This window comes from Arctopsyche grandis, chromosome 9 (assembly GCF_051622035.1).
Source record: "Arctopsyche grandis isolate Sample6627 chromosome 9, ASM5162203v2, whole genome shotgun sequence".
In the NCBI taxonomy this organism is placed as follows: Eukaryota; Metazoa; Arthropoda; class Insecta; order Trichoptera; family Hydropsychidae; genus Arctopsyche; species Arctopsyche grandis.
In genome coordinates, this window is record NC_135363.1 from 31,072,571 (window position 1) to 31,098,255 (window position 25,685).

Consider the following 25,685-nt stretch of genomic DNA (forward strand, 5'->3'; position numbering starts at 1 on the left):
GAAAAAAATGACAAATGTGATGGTTTCTGTAAATTTTTTCAAAAAAAAAGTATGAACTAAGAAAACAATTTTCAATAATTTTTTCACTACATATATTTGTACGTTATGAAATTTAATTTCATAATTCATAAAAAAAAATTGAATAGTAAATTTTCCATTTATTTTTAATATATGCCACAGTTCCACGACAGATCGACCTTACGGCTAACTGTGTAAATATCCAAACATATTATAAACATAAATGCAACAATTAACAAATTTAGATTAGCCGCATTTATGAGAATTAAGAGAGAGCTAATAAGTAACTGTTACAACAATTAGATTAATAGCAAACTCTATATACAAAATATTGCCAGCAGCGATAATAAGCTCTGGTAATCAGAGAATAAATCGAATAATTTTTTCGAATTGAATCAACGATCTTTCTACTAGTAAGCAATCGTTTAAACCTGGTGAGCTACGGCCCAGAGCATCTTAACCTGTGTGCCGCGGCAATATTTCTTTCCCGAACAGAACTTCGGCCTAGTGCGTGCGAGTGAGATCGCGTGTGAGGGAGAAAACCGATGATAGTTAGGGTTTTGTCACCTATGCATATACGGAATAACTAGTGACTGCCGATGAAGTACATGGTAATTGGACTATTCGTCACATTGGGGTGGTCACAAAGACAACTGTTGCCATGAAAATCGCGAATACACAATATTTGGCACTCAAGTTCTCGTTACTATGATAGTTATCGTTAGTATGATGGACTTTTCGGCTGCCAGATGTTCCGTTATAGAGATTTTAGTGACTTTGTGACGAATAATTTGTGACCAGTAATCACCGAACCGAAGTACATACATATGTATGTACGTAGCTGACAAACTCTATGAGTCGTAAACAATGTGTGGCGCGAATATCCAGAGGTTACGATGCCAGAATGTCGTATTCAAAAGATACAGAACATTTTTCTTTAAAAAAAAAAAAATGTAGGTTGTCGAAATTTCACAGTAGTGTGTGTAAAAAAAAGTTGTGCCACCCCAAAAGCTGAAACTGTGAATGTGGTGTAAAATAATGCAACAAGTGGGGCAAACGTTAGTTATTAGCTATTGTATAGTTGGCCGTTCTGCTAAAAAATACATGGCTGTTTAAAAATGTCATATTGGGTGGTATTTGAATTGGAAATCCACGCGACTAAGTGAAGCGCAATATTGAATAGATATATATGTAAGTGCTGTTGAATTAGCCGGCGAGGCAGGCTCGATCCCCGTTTAGAGGCGGTTGAGCGTAGAACGCCATCAACATCGGCCATCATCGCGGTCGTCGACAACGCACCAGAAAGCCGGCAGTTGCAGTTGGAGGCTCGTCCGGTCTGGTCGTGTTGCTCGCTCTCTACGTCACTTGTTTCCGCACACAAACGGTGAGACATTCGCATTCATCCGCCCCTACCCGACCCATACCCCTGCCCTCCCCACTCGAAGGGTTAAGGCCACCGTCTGCGCCCCTGACATTGCCCCTCCCGGTCGAACTGGATCGTTACGACCACACCCCCTGTCTGCAGTCTAGTCTGCACATGCACTCTCGCACCCCTTCCCAGCTTCTCAGTACACCCAACCCACACACTCGTAAAATCATTTTTTTTATTTTTTTACCTGTCCATTATTTTTCTACCTTGCAACCCCAGTTGTTTTCGACCAATCAAAATTGAGCACGACGAATTCAAATGATATATGAAACAAAATCAACTGCACTCTGTATATTAGGGCTGTGTAATCTGTATAGAAATTTCGATTTTTGGCCAAGTGGCAAATCCGACTCCAACATTGAGAACTCAAATAAGGACTAAAAAATTCTAATACTCGAGACTAATGTTCGTTAAGTTTACGAAACAGAATCAACACAATGATATATTCAATAATTTACCATATGTTTTTTTGAGTAAAAAATACTCGATTCTTATTGGTCGATTAAGATGTTCCGACCAATAAGAATCGAATATTTCTAATATAACAGCTCGTCGACCAATGAGAATTTGTTTATTGCTAAGACTAATAAAATAAAATAAAAAGGAATATAATTTGGGGTGCAGAATCTCATCTGCGCTGCAATATGTATAAAAAATGTATGAAAAATAAGGTAAATAGATTATTGCACAAATTGCGACCGCGCGCACGACAATCGTTGTCACAAAAATCGCGAATACAGAATATCTGACACCCGATTTTGCGTGTATTGCTTTCGATTGATGGAGTTTTTGGGTGCCAGATGTTCCGTCATCGAGATTTTAGTGATTTGCGCGAGATCGCTTTTTGCGGAATAATCACCGAACTGAAAAATACAATACAAATGGAAGTTTGGCCTTCGGTTTCAATTTGTGGATGATTGCGTTGTCGTAAAGATTAATAAAAAAATATACACATTCTATGTAATTGGGTCTCAAACAAAGCACAAACAAGTAATTCAGGATTTGCTTTTGTACATGTATATATAACAGATAGAACAGCCGGCTAAGATTTTCAGTAGTGTGTGTCACCTTGATTACCAAGCCATTAGTCAATAAAAAAATCTTGGAGATTTTATTTATCAATTATGGGAGATTTCAGAAATTTTTCTAAACCATTTCAAAAACCCGTCGAATTTTTTTTCTTTTTTGATATTTTTTTAAAACGAATACACGTACACTTATACAAAAAAAAAAATAGCTCAAGGTCTTTTAGATACCTCAATTACATATATGTATAATTGTATACCTAAAACAATTTACGACCACTGGAGAAATTCGATAAATAAATTAGAAATATTTATTTATAGGTTTGCGGTGAACAATTCTCCGCTTATTATCCGCCTCCATATTTTATTCTTCATGCTGGTCGCCCACACTTAACGTTTACATTATACTTTTTATTTTATTTTTCGACATGAAATTTTGTTCGGGATCGGGCAGTTTACATTTCACATGTGTGACTCGTATGACTTTCACAATCCTGTTATTAACGATTCGGATTATTAATGCGCTTCTATTCGGGCCGAAATCTTCTCTCTGAAACTGTTAAATTTTGCACGGTTCAAAATAATTGAACACGGTCTGGTTCTCTGGAAATGGCAACAAAATTAAACCTTATCCTACAATCTATCTAGAATCAATATAAAATTGTTTGCATCAAGTATTATGGACTTGATTCACGTCCGCTTTCATTCAGATTCTGATATCGGTATTCAAAGTAAACCAATGATAGATAAGGTGTCACTTGTGTCGCAAAAACTTTGAGTTTTATCGGTGGGAAATTAGAGTTCCACCTAAATTGTCTGATAAATTCGAATCTGCATCTGAAATTGTATCATTTTTTCATTATCTGAATGCGTGGTCGCTACGATAGACTGGAAGAAGTGTCTCCAGATCAGGTATGCAACGAACAGGTTTTCGCCGGGTAGTACATCGATTGTTCGCTCTCGTGACCGGCTCTGCATCACTTCCGTCCTTTTTTTTATATCTCAAGTGATATATGTTCCATGTATGTACATATGTATTCGTTTTGATTTATCAAAAAAAAAAAGGTAAAAAACAGTCTTGACCCAGGATTTATCAGACTTCTTTGAGAACGGATCTGAAAGTTGACCGCTGCGTCGTTTTCAGTTCCCGAATTTCAGAATTTACATATCTGGAATTTGAGGAGAATTGAATCGGTGGGGTGGTGCAGACCCTGGATCAATACTCGGCATCAGCTGGCTACCGGCCGCCATGTAATGAATCAGTACGTTCGCCATTTTATCGACTTCACGTGCGAATAACGTTTGTCGCTTGAGACTTTCTGGCAGTGAGCTGGGCGTTCCCCCTCGTTTTTAAATTTCATCCGGAGTGTATGTTCCTATTTATGTCGCCTTTTAGTTTGTCTTCTTTTTCACAAACGGTCATTATTGGGGATTTCGTTTCCGCTGATTCATAAGGCACTAAAAATTTTATCCCACAAAGAATCTGCCTAGTAGACTTTTTCTTTTTAACATAATGAATGTTATTTATTACTTTTATGAAAGTTCTTAGTAGGGTTGGTCTCGGGTTCGATTGAATTTAGCATCATATATATAATATCGCTATTTTGTGTGTCTGTCTGTTTGTGTACCTGTGTAAAATAACGCTCGCCGTACAATAATAGTCGTTTCGATTCGACATATATATACATATGTATGTCAACAAAACGTAGGAATATAATAACAAAAGAAAAAAACTTCTATATATATATATATATATATATATATATATATATATATATATATATATATATATATATATATATATATATATATATATATATATATATGTATATGTATATATATATATGTATCATCATCATCATTTACAGCCATTCGCCATCCACTGCTGGATGAAGGCCTCTCCAACACTCTTCCACTCGTCTCTGTTTTGCGCAACACTCATCCATCTCATTCCGCACATTTTCCTAATTTCGTTCACCCATCTTCCTTGCGGTCTTCCTTTTACTCTTTTGCCTTCTCTCGGGTACCATTCAAGCACTTCTTTTGTCCACCTTTCGTCCATCCTCCTAGCTACGTGACCCGCCCATTGCCATTTCAATCTCTTCACTCTATCCACTATGTCCACTACCCTTGTCATATTTCTCACCCACGTGTTCCGCTTCCTGTCTTTCCTCGTTATGCCAAGCATACAGCGTTCCATACTTCTTTGAGTGCATTGGATTTTATTTTGCATCTTGGCGTTCAGTGTCCAAGTTTCACATCCATACGTCATCACTGGCAAAACGCATTGATCAAAGATCCTTTTCTTCAGGCAGAGTGGCATTTTTGATTTAAAAACAGCATTCATCCGTCCAAATGCACTCCACCCTAATTTCATACGTCTCTTTATCTCTTCATTTTTACTACCAGACATGTCAATTATTTGACCTAAATATAAATAATTATTTACTACTTCTACTGGTTTATCATCTAAGGGGATGCTATCAGGCATGCAATAATTATTGAACATTAGTTTAGTCTTATCTACGTTAATTTTTAATCCTACTTTTCTACTTTCCCTGTCCAGCTGTGTTAGTCTGATAAGTAGGTCAGCTGAATCACGAGCTACTAAAACTATATCGTCTGCGAACCGAAGGTGACTCAAAAAGCGACCATTGATGCTTACTCCGGCTGTATCCCAATCCAATTTCCTGAAAACTCCCTCAAGCACCGCATTGAATAACTTGGGCGAGATTGTATCTCCTTGTCTTACTCCTTTTCCTATGCTAAATCTATCTGTACCTGAAAAAATTTTAACCGAAGCTGTGGCATTCTTATATATTGCAGCTAACAGTCCCACATAGGGTTCCGGCACTCCCTGTGTTTTTAGAGCGTTAAGTACTGCATTATGACTAACTGTATCGAAGGCTTTCTCATAATCGACGAAACCTAGGCACAATGGCCGTTGATATTCGTTGGCGCGCTCGATTAGTTCGCCAACTACTTGGAGGTGGTCCATTGTGCATATATGTATATATACATATATATATATATAGGATCCGGATGTGAAGGATTCCAAGTGAAACGCAGATTAAGTCAGAACTATGTATTTATTAACACATATCTTCGGGCTCGTTCTCCAACAAGTGACCATAACAACACGCATCCGGTCTTTCCCAGGCATACCACACACACTCTATCTCGGCTCGTTTAAAAATCAATTCTACATTCGGTCATTCCTGACTGTCATTCGCCCTCGGATGACATTCTTCGTCTTTTATATTTTTACAGCATTTCATCTCACATTCTTTTACATTTCATCTTCTACTCTATACAATGTATCATCTTACATTCTTTTAAAACATTTCCTCTATCATCCTCAACAATGTTTCATCTCACATTCTTTTACATTTCATTTTCCACTCTATACAATGTATCATCTTACATTCTTTTAAAACATTTCCTCTATCATCCTCAACAATGTTTAATCTTCCATTCCATAAAATCATCTTATAAATCTAAACATGCTTTCAATTGTCACAATTACAATTTAAATCACAATTACAATCATCATCACAACTACATTTCAATACACTTATACATCAATCATTTTACAATTTACATAACAATTACAATTATAACAAATTAATCGTTACACATTTCACTACAAATCAATTTTTCATTTCAACATAATTCAATCTTCAATAAAGTTACACATCACAATTAAAGTTACACATAAATCATCACAATTACAATTTAAAATTATGTCAAGCAATACAAAACAGAAAGGTATCACAATTACAATTTAAAGTTATTACAAGCAATACAAAACATTAAAATCAATACCTTTACAATGACAAAAGTTAAATCTTTACATCGGAAACAATCACATTTCAAAACATTACTAGAATTAGCAATAAAACATTAAAATCAATACCTTTACAATGACAGGTTAAATCTTTACATCGGAAACAATCACATTTTAAAACATTACTAGAATTAGCAATAAACATTAAAATCAATACCTTTACTATGACAGGTTAAATCTTTACATCGGAAACAATCACATTTCAAAACATTACTAGAATTAGCAATAAAACATTAAAATCAATACCTTTACAATGACAGGTTAAATCTTTACATCGGAAACAATCACATTTTAAAACATTACTAGAATTACATTTCAATACAGTTATCTTATATTCTTCTAAGCATGTAACCAAATTAAAACATGATTCAATATACAAAGCACTTCCCAAAAATACTAGAATAAGCAATAAAACATTACACTTTTCAATCATCAAATTACAAGTAAGGCTTAACTAAAAACCCTCCAGGCATTTCACTTATTCTCTAATTCACAAACGCACACTTCACTTCCATCGGTGCAACTTAAATTCTATCCAATGCCCTCGGCGATTCTCTGTGACTGTCCGAGGAATCTGCCGTCACCCCACAGATATTCTGCTAGTAATTTACCATAAATGAAGTCAACACATATTGGTTCTAGCTCACTGATACATCCAGTAAGTCTTTTCTCAATCCATGGTTCTATTTTCTTTTCCATTGAATTAACATCAATCCGACTACGACCGAGCTTGAAAGTGAATACAGTGTCCTTCGGTGTTGAAATTTTGACTGGGTCTCTTAATCCTTCTTGTGATTTAGCCATATCTTTCTCTTTGTCTTTATGTTTCTCCTCTTCTTTATTCTCATCTTCAGAATTCTTCAAATGACTATAATCCTTAGATCCTTTTCTAAATTGATCATCGGGTGGTTGATCTGTATTTGAAGACGGTATGTCTCCGTAGTCCCAAAGTCTTCCTCTTTGCAAACCATCACCGTCCATACTTCCATCAGCCAGGTTCACACCTCCATCAGCCATGTTCGCATCGTCCTCTTCATCATTGGAAACAATGAGTTTTCTTTGAGCAGACATCTCTCGTGAAGCCCGTTGCTGCAAAGGTCTTTTTCTGTGCAAACCATCACTGTTCACACTTACATCAGCCATGTTCGCATCGTCCTCTTCATTATTGGAAACAATGAGTTCTCTTTGAGCAGACATTTCTCGTGAAGCCCGTTGCTGCAAAGGTCTTTTTCTGTGCAAACCATCACTGTTCACACTTACATTGGCCATGTTTACATCTCCATCAGCCATGTTCGCATCGTCCTCTTGTGTTGGAATACTGACTTCTTTTCTTATTTCTTCTTGTATTGTCAAGACAGTCTTTGTTTTGATGCTGTTACATTGAGCTGATATGTGCCCAAACTCGTTACAATTGAAACAACGAGTTCCTCTCGTCTTAAACCTACAGTCGGCTGCTAAGTGTCCACGTCCACCACAATTGTAGCATCGTGAACTCAGTCTTTCTCGGTTTTCACGGTTTCTCACGGGCCCCGTCACCCTGGGTTCGTCGTCCCACTGGAACTCTTCTATCAGTTTCTGCTTAAGGATAGTCCATGATGTAATTATCCCTTCTGAATCCAGGAACATTCTCGCTGTTCCTACGCAATATATTCTCCCGTAGACCAGTTGCTCCAGGGGCGTCCAGTGGAAGAACTTCGCAAATTCTTCCATGCGCACAATCCACTGGCTGATTGGCACACCGCCGATCCCCTTAAACCGTGGCGCGTATGTCTCGAATTTGTCTCTGTCAAAATATGGCACTTCGTCTTCTTCTTCCTCTTCATCGTCGTCGTCATCATCTTCGTCTAAGTCCGCGAACCTCTGCATCTCCACGACAGTTAGCCGACGTAAAACTGACGCTGATAATGGCGCTATCGTTCTGGATATCATCATCGTCGTGTGGCGTGTTCGCTGACGTGACGCCACCGGCGTCGTCTGTATGTTCGTACGCGTCATGGCGCGCGCGTCCTTAACCTCAACTGTCAAAACTCCGCGTCGTCGTCTGACCGCTCCCGGCTGTCACTCGAAATGTCTTCAGGCATCCCGGACGAGCCCCCAAATATAGGATCCGGATGTGAAGGATTCCAAGTGAAACGCAGATTAAGTCAGAACTATGTATTTATTAACACATATCTTCGGGCTCGTTCTCCAACAAGTGACCATAACAACACGCATCCGGTCTTTCCCAGGCATACCACACACACTCTATCTCGGCTCGTTTAAAAATCAATTCTACATATATATATATATATATATATATATATATATATATATATATATATATATATATATATATATATATATATATATATATATATATATATATATATATATATATATATATGTATATATATGTATATATATATGTATATATATGTATATATATGTATATATATATATATATATATATATATATATATATATATATATATATATATATATATATATGTATATATATATGTATATATACTGTTTGCTACCGATGTTTCCTATAGGCAAGTAGACGGCGCTAAGTCTCTGAGCATTTACCGCCATCTATTGAAAATTTATTTAATTAATTATTTTTTTTTCTATCGGTGTTTTAAAGTTATCTTTTTAAATATCTATTTAATATATTTAAAATCAAATACATATATAATATCGCTGTTCTGTGTGTCTGTGAAAGATAACACTCGCCGTACTATATATAATAGTCGTTTCGATTCGACATACATATGTATTTTCCATTTGGGCCTCGCTGTGATTTTATTTTTTTTTATTCATATTTTGCATATTTTATTTTACTTTTTCTTTCTCCTTTGTACATTTTTATGTACTTTTTTTAATTTTTTTCAGTGTAAACAAAGAATGGGATTTATGGATTTTATTTTTGATTTTTACACTTTTTTTTCTCTGATGTATTATTTTCCTTTTGTTACTTTTTTTTATTATTTTATTTGACCATGTTTTCTGCTTTTGCTTTTTTCCTTTATTTATATTTTACTTGTTTTTATATCATGTTTTTATATCTTTTGTAGGCCATTGTGGCGCATTAGGTTATTCCTGTAATGCCACAATGGTCCAAAACTATTAATAAATAATAATAAATAAAAACACTGCCAACAAAACGTACGAATATAATACGAACATAATAACAGATCAACATAAAACTTTTATATATACTGTTTGCTACCAATTTTTCCTCTAGGCAAATTAGTCTCTTGAGCATTTAGCGCCATCTATTGAAAATTTCTTTAATTAATTTATTAGTTTTTCTATTGGTGTTTTATATTGTTTACATGTAGGTACATAGTTACGTAGTTTTTACCTTTTTTTTCATATTAAACAATTAAATATAAATATTAAATTTAGGTATTTGAAAAAAATTCGACTGCATGCGGATTGAACACTGGACCGACACATTTTTTAATTTTTATTTTATTTAATAACTTAATATGCCAACACCGATGCGATGATATGTCATCGGTTACGACACTAAAAAAAATTTTTTGTTATAAAGCTGATACTAAAACGTACAGATCAGGGAATAAGAACGTAGCAAAGGGTAGACCCAGTCAGTAGATAACGTGGGTACTTTTCGGTCTTCTTCGTTGATATCTTATTCCAAATTGTAATATTCGGCCTTCATACAATTTGAAATATTGATATTCTGTATTGAAATACACAATTTAATTTAAAATGATTAAGACACCGCTTAAAATTTTACGCGTCGTAGATGGATGAGGAATACTAGCAATTTAAATATCAAAATCAATTTCTTTTTCCTTATTTTATTAAATTTCAATATTTCTCGTTCACTGTATGCATATATAAAATGTTTTTTGTAAGTACAAAATGTGTACTGTGTTGGTACAGATTCTTCCATTGTTCAGAAGGTCAGAATTAAGACTAAGGAAACAACTTTGATCCTGTCCCTTTCGAATAAGCTGATCCAAGATTAAAAGCTACCTTTACAGAATGCTGAAACTTTTCGGGTCCAGGGGGTAAAACACTAAATCAGATCTTTTGTGGAAGTTGTAACGACTTTCAGCCCCGAATTTATCCCACAACTTTATACTACGTGGAATTGACGAAGATGCGTCGCCGTTTTCGGTCGTTTTAATGGCGGAGTAGAATTTCAGGTGAACGTGGAGAAGAGTGGAACATGCTCATGGAGCGGAATACTTACGATACGATTTAATCATCTTACGGTGGCCATTGTTTGTCGGAACAATCGAATAATGGCCACCGAGTTGCATTTGTATGCCGAGAGGGTTCTGGCAAGTATGTATTATACTCGCTCGAGGCAGATTACTCATTAACATTCCTCGAGTTGCCCATCCTCTTCTTTTATTCGACATTTTCCACCGTCATATCGATTCTTTAATCCCTTGTGTCACTTGTGTGAAATTTCATGCCGCTTTTCTGGGTTCAACGTCCTTCCCGGGTCACTTTTTCCGTTTTACGGTTTCGCTTTTTCACCCGAAACCGGCTCTTCTGGCGATACGCTCTTTGTGGAATCTCATTCTGCACACGGGCTTCTTTTATTTTACTGTATCATTGTAATCTTGACAACTGTTAATTTCTAATAGGAAACTAGGGTCTTCCCCCTCATGTGGTAGTCGTTGCGCATCACGAAGTCCACGAGGACCGGTTTCCGTTGCCATATGTTTACTGTCCAAATTCGAGCACGTACGTTTGCTGGCCCTCTTTTACAATTTTTGAATTGCATTTTTTTATTACATTGATATGTCCTTCGACCGTTTTATTCGTAATTTGGCTGACGCTGTTGTTATAAACAGTTTCTCCTGTCGTTTCATTTACTAAAATTTTGTGGTCTATTAGTAATATGACTTTTCTTTTATGTTTTACTGACTGGTGACTGGAATTGATTACCATATCGCATAAGATTGCTGGAGGAAGTTGACATTTAAAAGTGACCACGTATCAAAACCGCAAATACCACAATACCCATTGTCGAAACATTTTCCTCGATTGTTTCATTTTGTATTTAATATTAAATTAATTAAGCACGTGTTTTTTTACAATTAATTATTTAATTGGCTTAACTTTTTAGCTATTAAAGCAAATTGTACAATTTTTCTAATTATTATTATAATTGTTCAAACTATCTTTACATGGTTATATAAAGTTGCAAGCAAGATGCAAGAGCCAATTAATAGCCTTATTAATATATATCACGTACGTATGCATGTATACTAGTTGCTTACATGGATTTTAAAACTGAAAGTAGTGAATGAGAGCTTCATTGTGGGCACACAAGGTTCCGGTTAATATTTGATTTGTCTCGACATTATGACCAAAGATCGACGTTAGGTCGATTCGTTTTGCACAAAAAATAGTTCACTATTGTCAATTACTGTTGTCAACCATGCTTTTGTACTCTATTGCTTTGTACAGTAATGGAGTGGTCAATTGTTATTTCAAAAGCACCATGCCAACGCCTAAGTCTAATTATGACACTTGATCCTTAGCCACTTGGTATCACAGGATATTTTTATATGACACTGAGAAGAAACCAAAATTAATTTCGAGTCATAGCCTTAAACATGGAGGAGCGCGCACCGGTGCACTTATGGCGATGAAGTGGTTAAAAATGTAGTAGGGAATGAAAATTTTTCTCATTCTAATTATGATACTTGATTCTTAATGAAACTAAGTAAAACCTTGAAAAAATGTAGTCTTTGGGAATGAAAAATTTGCTCATTCTCGGTAGATTTAGTGATATGTTGTTTATTTTGATCATCATAAGGAATTTCACAACCAAATAATACACTGAGATGTTGAAGCTTGTGAAGTCTCATCTTCCGAGGTCATTCTGTGCAACTTCTAAACTAAACATGTGCTATAAAGTTGTACGCTTTCTTACTCATATTGGGATGAATCAATCCAGTCCCACTTCTACTTGTGCAGGAAGTGTGCATAGCACTCATTAGCCCACCAAGGGCACACTGAGCCAATCAAGTACGGTTTGAGTGTTGTCTCAGAATAAAATAGCAGGAATTAAACTTGTTAAAAGCAATTCTTATTCAGGGTTTTTAAACTTGCTCTCTTGCAGTTGGTTGGCAATCGTACACCTGTGTATACAGAAAAAAAACCAATTGGCTAATTCTGGGTTCAAGTTGTGTCAGATGAGTCATTTTTTGCTTTCTGCGTAGAATGTTCAATATGTATGTACATATGTACTGTATTATCTAATGTGCTCTGTAAGCACTGAACGTTCAACTTCTACTGCTTACGATTAGATTGCGTTGCGTTGGCGTGCTTTGTCCTAATTTCTGTAAAAATAGTAGGATGTTCTTTTCGGTGGCTCGCAACCTTTTTTTCGCCGAGGAGTTTCAACCGGTTTTTGGAAATGATCCTCGAGCGAATGTGCGCTGTCAAATCTTTTCATCAGTGTTATAAATGAGGCGAGTTGCTCGCCGCAAACTTCGCCAAGGTTACCCATTGCACGCTTGCTTATCTCATTGAATTGGATAATTTATTAAACGCATCGTTCGTACCGGGGTTTAAAGTTTTCAAAACTGTCGAAATTGTGATTCGAATTTTAAAAATAATATCGTTTACTTTGTAGAATTACTTTTTCTTATCTTATCTCTGCGGTTTTCTAAGTGCTTGCTTGGTTTCCGATTAGTTTTCCTTCCTTGCCTATAAAGTTAGCTACTAAATGAGAGATCTACATATCTCAAGACAAATCGATTGACATGTTTCTTGGGATTTGTTTGTAGCAGCTGTTTGTCAACGAGGAATAACTTTTCTACCTCCGATTTTCTTCACAACACAGTGAAATCTGTCGGGTGATCCTATTTGTATTGGTCATCGACTTATATACAAGCACAATACTTTTTTTCATAACGAGTTTTAAGTTTTTTTTATATAGGCATATCATACGTTAGTAGTTTTTTCTATTAATTCTATGAAACCGAGCTATTTCACTGGACAAACGTATCGTTATCCGGAAAGATCTTTCAGATTATATTCTTTAATCACTTCATCGCCATAAGCGCACCAGTGCGCGCTCCTTCGTATTTAAGGCCATGAATTGAAATTAATTTTGGTTTCTTCACAGTGACATCTAAAAATATCCTGTAATACTAATGAAATTTAAAAAAGTAAATATGTTTCTTTAGTTTTTGTTATATTCAAGAGGTAGTGTCTCAAGGTTTGGCATTAAACACATATAATAAAATAATCGAATCGGTTTCTAGAAACGCATGGCGTATAAGTGGTTAAGGGAGTGGTAGCCTTATGTTGAGGGTTTTTATGGGCCATCTTCATTGATCGAATAATATACCGATTATTCGACAAAATATTCTTAGAAAAATTTCAAAAGTCAAACATTTGCTGAACATATTGAACATAGCTACTACAAATTTCATAGACAGAGACCCAACGAAAGACCTCTCCGTTGACAAATCTCTCTGCCAGTACCCCAGCTTAATACGCAGTCTTGTTCTATTCAAGTGTCGAAAATGGTTGACCAATTGACTCGTAGACTATATTGATCAATTGCTGTAAAAATCGAGACGTGGAGAACTATAGTTGATAAAATACTTTTACAAATGTGCATCTGGTCGGCGGTCCTTTCTTTCTCGATTCCTTCCATATTTGGCGCTTTGGAATTCTTCCACATCTGAGACGATCAGTATGCGATTGCCGTATTAATTTCTCTTTTTTGCTCCCCGCTCGTTATTTATTAGTCATATCACGCCACATGGCGTCCGCCCGAACGCCATAATGGCGTTTGAGGTTGTCCATGCCCCGAATCGGCCTCATCGATTGCCGTGGATTATTATCTTAGACAAGTCTGCTCGGCTGACCCTATTCGTCCGTATATGGAAAGACAGACAGACGGCACCCAGTATGGTCGTTGTCGCTTTTGCGCAACTGCGAACCGAGTACGCCCCGAAATGTAGACTCTGACGACCGAATCCCAAAGCGAAATCCTCCAATTTGTAAGCGAACGTGGAAAACGAGCTGAAACCCATCAATGTCATCCAGGTGGCGCTTCTAGTGAAATACTACTTCAATCTTGTTTGTAATCATTCAAGGTGTTTGCTCGAGGAGGTTTTGTGTGTGCGCTTTCACTTTATACTTTGACCCCTTTGATTTCATGCAATATTTTTTCTGTCCCTATGTGCTCATCGGACGTCTCGATTCCGCAGTACTGACCACTCCTTTATCTTCTTGATTTTGTAGTGCGTGGAGTCAAAATTTGATCGATTGCTTCTTGAACCAAATTAGAATCTTTTACTCCTTTTCAATCTAAATCAATTGTTTTGTTCGCCCCTTTTTTCTGAGCATAAATCATCTACATTTTTAAATTCTACACCTTATTTCGTCCACCCATTTCACTCGTGGCTTAGACACTCGGTTACCATTCAAGTGCTTCTCTTTTTATTAATTTTTAGCCCCATGATCTACTTTCAAATATTTTAAATGTCTTCACTCGCCCCACTATGTCAGATATTATAAGTAATATGATAAACGGACTATTTCGCACATTGCGCGAATCGCGCACACGAAAATCGTTGCAAAAAAATCGCGAATATGGAATATCTGGCACTCGAGTTCTCGTTAGTATGATATTTCGCGTAGGTATCTCTCGATGGATGAAATTTTCGGGTGCCAGATGTTTCGTGATCGAGATTTTAGTGACGTGTGCGAGATCGCTCTGTGCGGAGTAATCACCGAAATCAGTTAATATATTTCTTAAATGACCATCGCTGAAGCTGCTAGGCGTTCCTATTTTAACTAGATTGACCTGAGCTTTGAAGACAAACTTTGGACATTGTACTTCGACAATTACTTCTACCTGACTGAAAAAATTACGTGATGTCACGTTCCATACTTCCTGTATGAATTTGTTATACGGAAATTGTAGAATTTTACATACACTTCATAAAAATCTAGGAAGAAACTTGGTTATATGTATGTACATATATAATATTTAAATTTTTTTAAAGAATACCGTAGGTGAAACTTTGCTTGCGTGAAAACCAGAATATTTCAATATCAAAGTAGAAATTAGTAATCATGAATTTAATGCGAGTTGGTGCTGTGCCACGAATTTGACTGGATTTTGTCATTTTGATTTGCATCTTGGCTTCTGGAATATGTAGCTAAAATTGGTCGAATAATCGGTACGAGTCATCTGTACCAAGTTGTGTTAATTAGTATAAATGACTAGTGTGCACTATGCTCTTCTCGAACTTCACTTAAAACGATGAGAAAGTTTTCAAGTAAGGGAGTCTGGCGACATTGTACAAGTTCAGACGTCGAGACACGAAAATTAATGGGTTCCTTGGTGCACGTATACCCAAGTTCGTGAGGGTAGTGAACTCGGTCGAAATTTTCGTCGGGCATTATGACTCAGTCGACCCAAGTCCCAGCCAGAAGGGTATGTCAATGTCGCTTCGTATGGCGAAAGGGACGACACCATGAATCACAGTCTAATGCTGTCCAGACAGACCGTTTTGATATTATATCCAGTTGGATACACAGGAAATTGCATGATGCGCACGTCTCGAAAATATCTAAAAATGATGCATAATGCCCGCTCGTGAATCATCCGGGAGAAAGAAAGACGAGGGAAAGGCGGTCGGTAATTTGTAGTAATGCACTTTTGTCGTACGTGTCGCAATGCAATGTTTATTATTTATGTGCATCGTTTGCGATTTGTTCTTGCTACAACGTGTCTGCTTGCTCATCGACATATTATTTGTCGTGGGCGTTTTTGCAGCTCATTGGAAGTTTTGGGTTTGAAGTTGATTTTGTTGTTTAATTTGGACCAATATTGAGCAGTTTGTTTTGTTTAAAGGTGGTAGTTACCATTTATGGTAAGGTTTTAATTAGGACAGATGCCGTTTAACGAATGGTCGAAAATTGAGATCAAATCTGCTTCTGATGCTTATCGATGACTTGAGGGCCTTCCACTTTTAAATTTTTTAATTAAAAATAATACGATTTGGGCTTATGACTTTTATGATTAAAGTTCAGTTGCCCGGTTATGTTTGTACGTGCAAAATATTGTGGAATTCTTTATGGATTGCAATTTACCGTAAAATTTCAAAAACCGGTAAACGGTAAATTATTTTTCTTTATACCGGTATTTACCGGTAAATCAAGAAAAATTTTGTAGATGAATAAAAAGTAATAAAAAAACATAGTCACTTGTCCTAAAAACGTTAAACGAGATTGAATAGTAAATAATTAAAAATAAATCTCAGGTAAATAATATCATATAAATTCGTAATAATAAATAAATTTCATTTATTTTATTTTTTACATTTAAACCAATCATGTTGATTTATTTAAAGTTTGTACCATTTGAAAGTTTCGATCATAATTGTAAAAACGCATTTACTACGATTTGGTTGGTCTGTGTTGCCAGTAAATTTATCAATTTGAAATTTCCACATTTAATACTGAAAATAAACAAATTCCAGACAACCTAATCCACAATACGCCATTTGCATCGATCTTTAATGTAATATTATGCAATAATATGCCTGTATATGTAGTTAATTCGCGAAAAATAGTACGGCAAATATCGATAAATTAAAAAAATTACCGGTATTTACCGATGGCGAAATTTTTCGATTTACCGGTACACCGGTATTGCGATTCCTAATTCTGTCAGCTTTAAGATGTTACGGGTAGTTATATTTAGGAATGTCTCACCCCCACTCTTCAGCAAAAGGTGCGCAAAAGCAACAATCAGTACAAGATCCTATCATGCGCATCTTTTCCGTGGAGTGGGGGTGGGCCTTCGTAAATGGTACGACTTCTACATATATATTATATTTTTTTGATATTGAAACACGACTGGGTATCGAGCCATGAAATGACTTAACTTATTCCGAAATATTCATGATTTGGAATATTAAAAATCATCATCGGCCGCATGTTATTTAACGTTTACGCTGCTTAGCTTATCTGTTACGGCCATTACGTCTTGAAAAGCCTAAATATCGTCGATTCACTCTCGTCATTGTCGACTTGGAATGCACTTGAGGTGTTTTTTTTTCTTTTTTTTACCTGTTGGTTAATTTCTCAGGTGCTTTTTAGTTGATTTATACTTTTAAGTGGTATCCAAGCTACTTTGCTATGCGATTTTCACACGGAACTATACGTACGAAGTCGATGCAATGAATGTCGTATGCTAAATAGATTCGCTTGTAGGGTGAACATCCGTTTTGATACACATCTATTGTGAGAGAGGAGACGATGGTAGGTAGGTATGTGAACCACTTCTTTTCCCATTGTTTTGAGAGAAATGTGTGTTCGTTCAGGTCGGCGAATCTCAACATTTTCTTGCATATTCCACATTGTTTGCCTTGTTCCAAAAAAAAATCTAGTTTCTGTGCTAGAAGAAATTTAGTACTTATGTATTTGAAGACATGGATTAAGCTCACAGCAAGTGTGAATGGAGTGATATCAACGGTGTGGAATTTATTTGTTTGAAAAAATCAAAACTCGCGACTTACATTAGCGGTTCCCAAATGTAGAAATAGTAGGTAGATAACTATTAATGGAACTAGCAATAGGAATCAACTAGGCTAGAGTTCGTCTCCTCAGTAGTTGTGCTCTTTTTTTTAACCCTTTGAATGCTGACCAACGCCGATTTGCGTTTTGCCAACAAGTCTCGTCTGTCTGAAATACGCCGATAGGCGTTGTATTTTGAGTATGTAAAAAGTAAACAAGAATACTACCCGCTAAGCCTTTCCAGGTAGCATTGAAATGCATCGAACATGGGTCGTGTAATCCGTTTCAACGTTTATTAAGATTGGTTTATACCGGAATTTCTGAATTTATAACCATAGAAGAATTTCTCGATGGAAATCCCTAACTGCTGAGTATTTCAGATTGTCGCTTGGCATTTAGATTGTGAGCATTACATTTTGACAACAATGAAGAATATGGAACTAGTTTTGGAAAAATACATTCATTAATAGACTTCTTTTGTTTATTTTATATTGTTGCAAGATATATTAGAGAGTCTAAAAACACCTTTACAAAAATTGGAATCCTCAGCGGTAGTTATATAGGGTTAGTTTGGATTAGCTAAAATTTTTATACCTGATTTCTATTGGATTTCTAAATAATTCTAGTTGGAAATGTTGCCGAAATTTTCAGGGTGGTGTGTTTTTAACAGATAAGACGCCAGCACTCATAGGGTTAAGTATAAATTCAATATAATAAAGTGATTATGCTCGGGTGGTGAACCAATAAGTTGGAATACGTGGACTATCGATTGAATGTTCGTCATGGGCTTGACTCATGGACCTTTCGAATTGAAATAGATGTATGTAATAGAAACCAATTTTTTTCTTGATCTCATTTTACTCACAAGAAATGGAAACATATTTCTTGCGACTAAAAAACTTTATATGATTGAATCGTTGAATTTAATATGTATGTATGTATGTCCATATTTATGTATAATCCTGAAGAGTCAAAATTCAGATCCCAACACTATATACATATAATCAGTATGTATGTATGTATTTTACAATGCAAGAACTCTATTTTTTGATTTTGACTTATTTGTTTGAATGTCAAGTGTAGGCATATTGACTGGTTTCCCATTTTATATATCTATAGGTATAATATATTTTCGATAAAACTGATTGTAACTGTGTATTGTGTACATTGCGCGATCTGATACGGCAATAACTTCAAATGAAATAAGTAATCAAATTCAGGGAATCGTACTTTCGCATATCTACTAGTTACAACCATAGATTGAGCCCAAGTTCCATATGATTTAAGATTTGATAGTTTCTCGAAGAGACTTGTTTAAATATCCCATTCGTAGTCCTAATTACTTTTTGAAATGCCAGTACAGCTCATCGGGGATTCATCAATTGATTAATGCGCAATAATTTCGATTTCTACTGGTAGAAGAGCATTATTATGAAGTTCTAGCATATGTACATGTAGGACCTGGTTGTCAAGAGACCTTATAAGCGGTACAGTAAAATAAGAGTCGTTGAGCGCCACAACCTTCTAACCGTTCGTGCAGATTGACAACTTAACCATTTTTCAACTCAAGCATGCCAACCTAATCATTCATACATGCATTATTTTAGGCGAGAAAACTAAATCCCACATATATGTACCTCCAAATACGCGACTTCTACATACATATATGTATATTGGTCAGACCATCTTAACCCTTTGTCCGTGATAAATCTTGCGGTATTTTTGAATTTGTAAATCGAGTTTTTGATCATAAATATACGTAAGCATATCAAGTGACTAAGTATGTCAATTGATATTTTAAATATTTTTTATTAAATAGTGAATCACACCTGAAGTATTTCGTTTATACGGTGATTCACGCCATTCGCGCTACTGGCATTTTACGCACGACTTCTATAGCGGTCATCCGCGAGGAAAGGGCTAAGGACTGTTTTCAGATTTCGTCACAGCGATTGTTATCTGTCTATTTTGAGAAAAAAAATTATCGTTGTGAAAAACAGAGTTCGAGAACCCGGGAAGATCCATGCTTTCAGTCCATGTCGCTATAGCTGGTGAATGTACGAAATTGGAAACAGCCTTTTATAATAATCATTAAATTAAATGAGGTGTAGCAATGCATTGGATATGAAACTGTAAATGATTTACTGTTACTAAAACTGGCAGTGAAAAGGCATACATAATATATATAATATTCTGTGTGTCTGTGTAAGATAACGCTCGCCGTACTATAATAGTTTCGATTCGACATAAGTACGTCACAGTTAAAACACTGCCAACAAAACGAATATAATACGAACATAATAAGAGATCAACAAAAAACTTCTATATATACTGTTTGCTACCAAATTAGTCTCTGAACATTTAAATTTTTAATTGGTGTTTTATATTGTTTATATGTATGTAGGTAGGTAGATCGTTTTTACCATTTTTTTCATACTAAACAATTAAATATATTTAAAAGGTATATAAAAAAAATACAACCGCGTGCGGATCGAACACAGAACCGACACATTTCTTTTAATGTTTTAATAGCTTAATACGCCATAACTCATGCTATGATATTCCATCGGGCACAACACTAGTAAATATATAGTGACATAAAATTGTAGTCCATAACTTGAACACCGCTAAACTGGTATTGATAATCAAGTCATTGATTCGTCATACGCTATTTTAAGTCATATAATATAGTCGGTATTGTTCTGTCAGAGCATTGAATTTACTCGTTTGATCGTCACATTGATATTCATCAATATCATCCTACCATTTATTAAATTGGATATACATGCACATATTATATTATCATTTTTGCGTCTCGTTTCCTCGACTGCAGATTGTGCGCAATGTGCAATTCTGTGCACTTGGAATATCGATTAGATGCAAAAACGTGCATCACAACTACCTGACCAGACGGTGGCGTGCAGCTTTAATGGTTTATAAGGCTTCACAAGTACTGTATATTATATTTATGCGTATAAAAAAGTTAATTTGATTCTGAATAACGGTTGTTTTGTGGAAGTGTGAACTTCCGAGGCAAAAATTAAATTGCAAATTCTTCCCATATTATTATTACACATATAAAATTCACTGGCGTGCGAAATTAATTCTAATTTTTTGCTTCGGTTGTTGGGAGCTATTCATTATTATTTGGTGCAGAATTAATTAGCGTTTATCAGAGGCATTACATCTGGCAGAGTCGGCTTAATTAAATCGGCTGTTGCACTCTTCGTTGCCAGCACATATGTTTCCAGTGATTCTATATCGTATATTTCTGAATAACTTGTAGCTAATTTATTTACGAGGACTATATATATGTATATATGCATATAAAATCTATTGATTTGAGAATGCTCTCTTTGTGTATTCTGGTTTAGTACCTATTAAGCATTTGGTTCTAAGAGGTCTCTACATACATACATCTTTCCTTAAGTAAGTGTTCTACTATGTATCTTCACATTTATGGTTACACGACAATTGGTGCAAGTCCAAAAGGTTCAACGACAAAATGTACCCGAAAATTAGTGCACTGACAAAATGTTCACGCGAAAAAATGTCCACGGAAATAATGTTCAAGTGACAAAATGTTCAAAAATCCTAAATTTTTTAAGTTAATTATAAATTATTATTATTTTTCAATTTAAATAAGTAAATATTGGATACGGTTGAGAACCCCTAACATTTAAACTAATTCAATGACATCTTAAAATGATATTCAATGAGTCACAATGACATTCGCTTAAAATGTAATTGTTCAATTAAAATAAGAATATGTTGGTGCGGTTGAGAACACCTGTAATTTATTACTAATTTAATAACATCCGCGATCTATACTATAAAAAAGTACCATATACATCGATAAATATAATACAATAAAAAGTTACTTTTTCCATTAAAATAGGAAATTTTAGGATTTTTGAACATTTTGTCGCTTGAACATTATTTCTGTGGACATTTTGTTGCTTGAACATTTTGTCGCGTGAACATTTTGTCGCGTGAACATTTTGTCAGTGCACTAATTTTCGGGTACATTTTGTCGTTGAACCTTTTGGACTTGCACCAATTGTCGCGTCCCCACATTTATGAAGTCCAGTCACAGTATTTGGGGCCTTTCTGTGACCTTCCGGTTTGTTATTCATGAAACTCCTGGCGACTAGTACTGTTCATCTTTGCTCCATGACCCTGCTAACTGTTTGCCCTAAATATGTCGATCAATTATTTAAAATCTCTACTGAAGTTAGTTTGGGAAGTGGAGTGTAATTTTTTTTTAACATAAAGCTTTTTGAAGTGTGTTTGTTCATTATTGAATTAAGCTCGTGCTGAAACGACAGGTGCTGCTTTTACAAGTTCTTTGCACCTGCTCATTTCCTGTACCCTAAACACCTTGGTTGGTGTGTAGTATAATTTTTTTATGAACAAAGACAATAAGTATCTATTGTAAAATTCATCTCTATACTTACTACATATGACATTGTATGTTTGTACGTACGTAGCATTCGGTTTCTTTTTTGAATGTAATAAAATTTACACTTCCATTGAATTTGTATGCAAGGATGTCCTTTTGACCACTTCCTGCTGATAATAATACTCAGTCTGAGTGTAAATGCAACATTTTATTCATAAGGATAGATAGTACCTATTAGTATTTTGTTAAAAATGGTAAATTTTTTGTATTTTCAGCAGCAATAAAATGGCCTGCCCAATTAGCCCGTCTCTGAAAGACTTACCAAAGGTCGGAGACGATCTGAAAAGTCAATTGGAAAGTTTCAATTTCGAATGTTTGAAAGATGTAGACACCAACGAGAAGAACGTCTTGCCATCAGCTCAAGGTAATTTATATTGTGTATATTTCATGCTTGTTTGTGTGTGTTTTTGTGAATAACATTACATACTTATTTGAGTTTTTGTATTTATTTATTGCACTTTAGTATGTGATTCATGGGAGTAATTTTTGTGAAAATTCTTGTAGTTTTATTTATTCTATTTAAAATTTTCTCATGATTCAGACTATTTTTTGTTTTTTATTTTGTAGAACTTGCACATACTTTGCCTATTTCTTCATATAAATGAATTTTTTAATTAAAATTGCATGTTGTATTTTTTGCTTCATATGATTTGTAGTTTTTTTTTTTTATTATTTTATTTTTTTACGTATTATGAATTTATGCACGGAAATCCATTAAAACTTAAGTTTAATTATGCAGAAGATTACATTTTATAGAAAATATGAAAAACAATTAAAAATTTTCTCAATTTTTATGGTTTTTCTTGTATGTATATAGCACATATATTTTATTTTATTATATAAAATTATTTTGCATGCCGCATGTGTATTAGATGTTGCACAGGAAAGACTTCACTCTGATATTCTGAAAGGTGTAGAAACTTTCCAACCTGCTACTTTAAAAAGGACAGATACCCAAGAGAAGATAGTTCTCCCGAAAGCAGAAGGTAGTATTGTATATGCACTATTTTCACTTCTTTTGCTTTGTTTTATTTATTTTGTAAAACTAAATTATACTAACATTATTGTTATCTCTCGGAAACGTGTCATTATGTACTAACAATTCATTAGTATATGAGTGATTTATCTAATGTCCGTTTATCCTGTGTGTGTTATATTTATGTATAGTTAGGCGACTAACTGAGGCATGATATATTTAATATTTGTACGATTTTAGTCAATGGTTTATTCATTTATTTATTGTAATACTTTCAGACGTAGCTGCTGAGAAGTCTCAGAAAACCTTAATCGCCGGTATCGAAGCTTTCGATGCTACCCGTCTGAAACATACGGAGACTCAGGAAAAGAACCCACTGCCTGATAAAGACGGTATGAATAAAAACAATTCCTTGCACTTCTTAGTTTGTTGTTGTGACTTGAAATTGTTAACTTTCACATATATATTAATTTAAAACTCGAACTACCTACGAGCACACACTAACCTCAATAATTCAAAATTTTGTTTGAGAACTCTTATTATTCATTTTTAAATAAATATGACGTATCAAGCATGCAATTTGAATTGATTCGTCTAGATATACGTATATATTTTTTTGATACAAAATACTTTCGCTTGAAAATGCTTTGATTTTTAATATATTTTTAATTTTTATGCTTTCATATATGAATATTTGCATGAGCTTTTTTGCATGTTTTTTTTTCATTTCTGCACGAAATTTATCATGAAGTTGTTGCGGCTGAAAAGATACACCAAAGTTTATTGACGGGAGTTGAGCATTTTGATAAAACAACGATGAAACATACAACGACCGAAGAAAAGAATCCATTACCTCCCGTAGAAGGTTTGTCTGCTTACTAAAAGCTTATTCTAAAGCTTGGCCCTCGTTTAAATAAAAAAACTGACTGACTTTTACTACTTTAAGTAATGAAAAAATTCGAGTTCAAAATTCTTTTTAATTATTCTTTTCTATTTCTTTCTTTTTTCAGCTATCGAACAAGAGAAAGAACAACAAAATATTATTAATGGAATAGAAAACTTCGATCAAAAGAAATTGAAGCACACAGAGACGTGCGAGAAGAACACCTTGCCAACAAAGGACATCATCGACCAAGAGAAGACCGCGTAAAGCGATTTTCATAAATAAGATTCAACAATAAATTTTGCATGTTATTTTTTTTATTTTGCATAATCCATGCCAAGCAAAAATCAAAGTGTCAAAATAATTATATTTTTATTGCGATTTTTGAATGTATGATTTTTATTAATATTTATATCAAACATAATATACAAACATGCTTTAGGTATAAGTTGGTACTATATCATGAGATACCGTAATTGTAATTACTATTATAGATTTTCTGATTTGTTAAGCTAGCGAGGTTCTCATTAAATTCCAGTTGAATTGGACATTTTTTTTAATATTAATTTCATACTGAAATTACTGTAAAAATCTGAAAAACGCGCTCTTTCGAATTTCAACCGACAAGAGAGCGTTGTTTGTTAGAAATGTCCAAAATTGTCTACATACATTTTAATAATGATAATAATAATAATTAGTGTTTCATTTTAATAATATATATATATATATACTACAAACGATGCTATAATAGTCGTCGAATCATCCAAATATCCATTTTTGATACTATCTGTGTTTTAAAGAAATGAAAATATTTTTTTTATATTCGTATATCATGATTATGCGTGTTCCTGGAATTAATTGCTCAGCGTCAATTAGTTTTGACCGTTACTACAATTGTGTATTTTTATTATTACAGTCGTAATACTGAGTTTCGTACTTGAAAGATTTTTTAAAAGATGTAGATCGGTGCTTTTTAAATAAATTTGTATGAAATCAACAAATATGTATTTTATTATATCTTACTGCAACCCTTTGAAAATTCCCTTTCTAAAACAGTACACACACATACAATTTCAGAATTGTAAAATGTTTACAAAACACAATAAACAACAGTGTCTTCCACATACATAATTCATTAGAACATTTTGCTTTTAAGATGATAGAGAAATTACATTCCATATTTTAAATCTAAAAATTCATACATATATTTATAAATTTTATAACTATAAAAATGTACTCACATTTTGTTGTTATTTTCATCTGTTAATTTTTCCTGTATTCTTTATTATTTTTACAAGGCTCTTCTATATTTCACTTTGCTCATTGTTTACGTTAGTTAGTTTAAGTTATTTAAATAAATATAGCACATTGATATCACTTTATATGAAATAAAACAATATTTTATTTATTATTTATTTATATAATTTCAGTTAGTCAGCTAATTTCAATACATACTTTTACTTTAATTTAATATATACTTAATCACATAACTTAAAATTACACATACCAAAATTATATG

The 25,685-nt window shown here is 34.5% G+C and overlaps 3 protein-coding genes across 9 annotated transcripts in view; 1 reads left to right on the forward strand and 2 right to left on the reverse strand.

Annotated features, from left to right (window-relative positions):
• The window catches only part of LOC143917399 (uncharacterized), a 557,584-nt gene that overhangs the window by 492,661 nt on the left and 39,238 nt on the right, over positions 1–25,685 (reverse strand). The window lies entirely within an intron of this gene.
• cib (thymosin beta cib) lies at positions 1,240–25,164 on the forward strand. Of its 7 annotated transcripts, none has more exons than XM_077438893.1 (6): positions 1,240–1,402; positions 22,526–22,671; positions 23,180–23,293; positions 23,562–23,675; positions 24,035–24,148; positions 24,294–25,161. In XM_077438893.1, exons 2-6 carry the CDS (start codon positions 22,533–22,535, stop codon positions 24,431–24,433), a joined length of 621 nt encoding a protein of 206 aa, XP_077295019.1. In that variant the 5' UTR covers positions 1,240–1,402; positions 22,526–22,532; the 3' UTR covers positions 24,434–25,161. The 7 variants fall into 7 exon arrangements, with proteins under 7 accessions (XP_077295019.1, XP_077295022.1, XP_077295021.1 ...); XM_077438894.1 differs by having other exon boundaries at positions 1,314–1,402; positions 22,523–22,671; XM_077438896.1 differs by lacking the exon at positions 23,180–23,293.
• Positions 5,545–8,515, reverse strand: LOC143916720 (uncharacterized). The gene is made up of 2 exons (XM_077437944.1): positions 6,717–8,515; positions 5,545–6,532 (listed from the first exon to the last, which is right to left on the reverse strand). The coding sequence occupies exon 1, from the start codon at positions 8,312–8,314 to the stop codon at positions 6,851–6,853; it is 1,464 nt and encodes a 487-aa protein (XP_077294070.1). The 5' UTR covers positions 8,315–8,515; the 3' UTR covers positions 5,545–6,532; positions 6,717–6,850.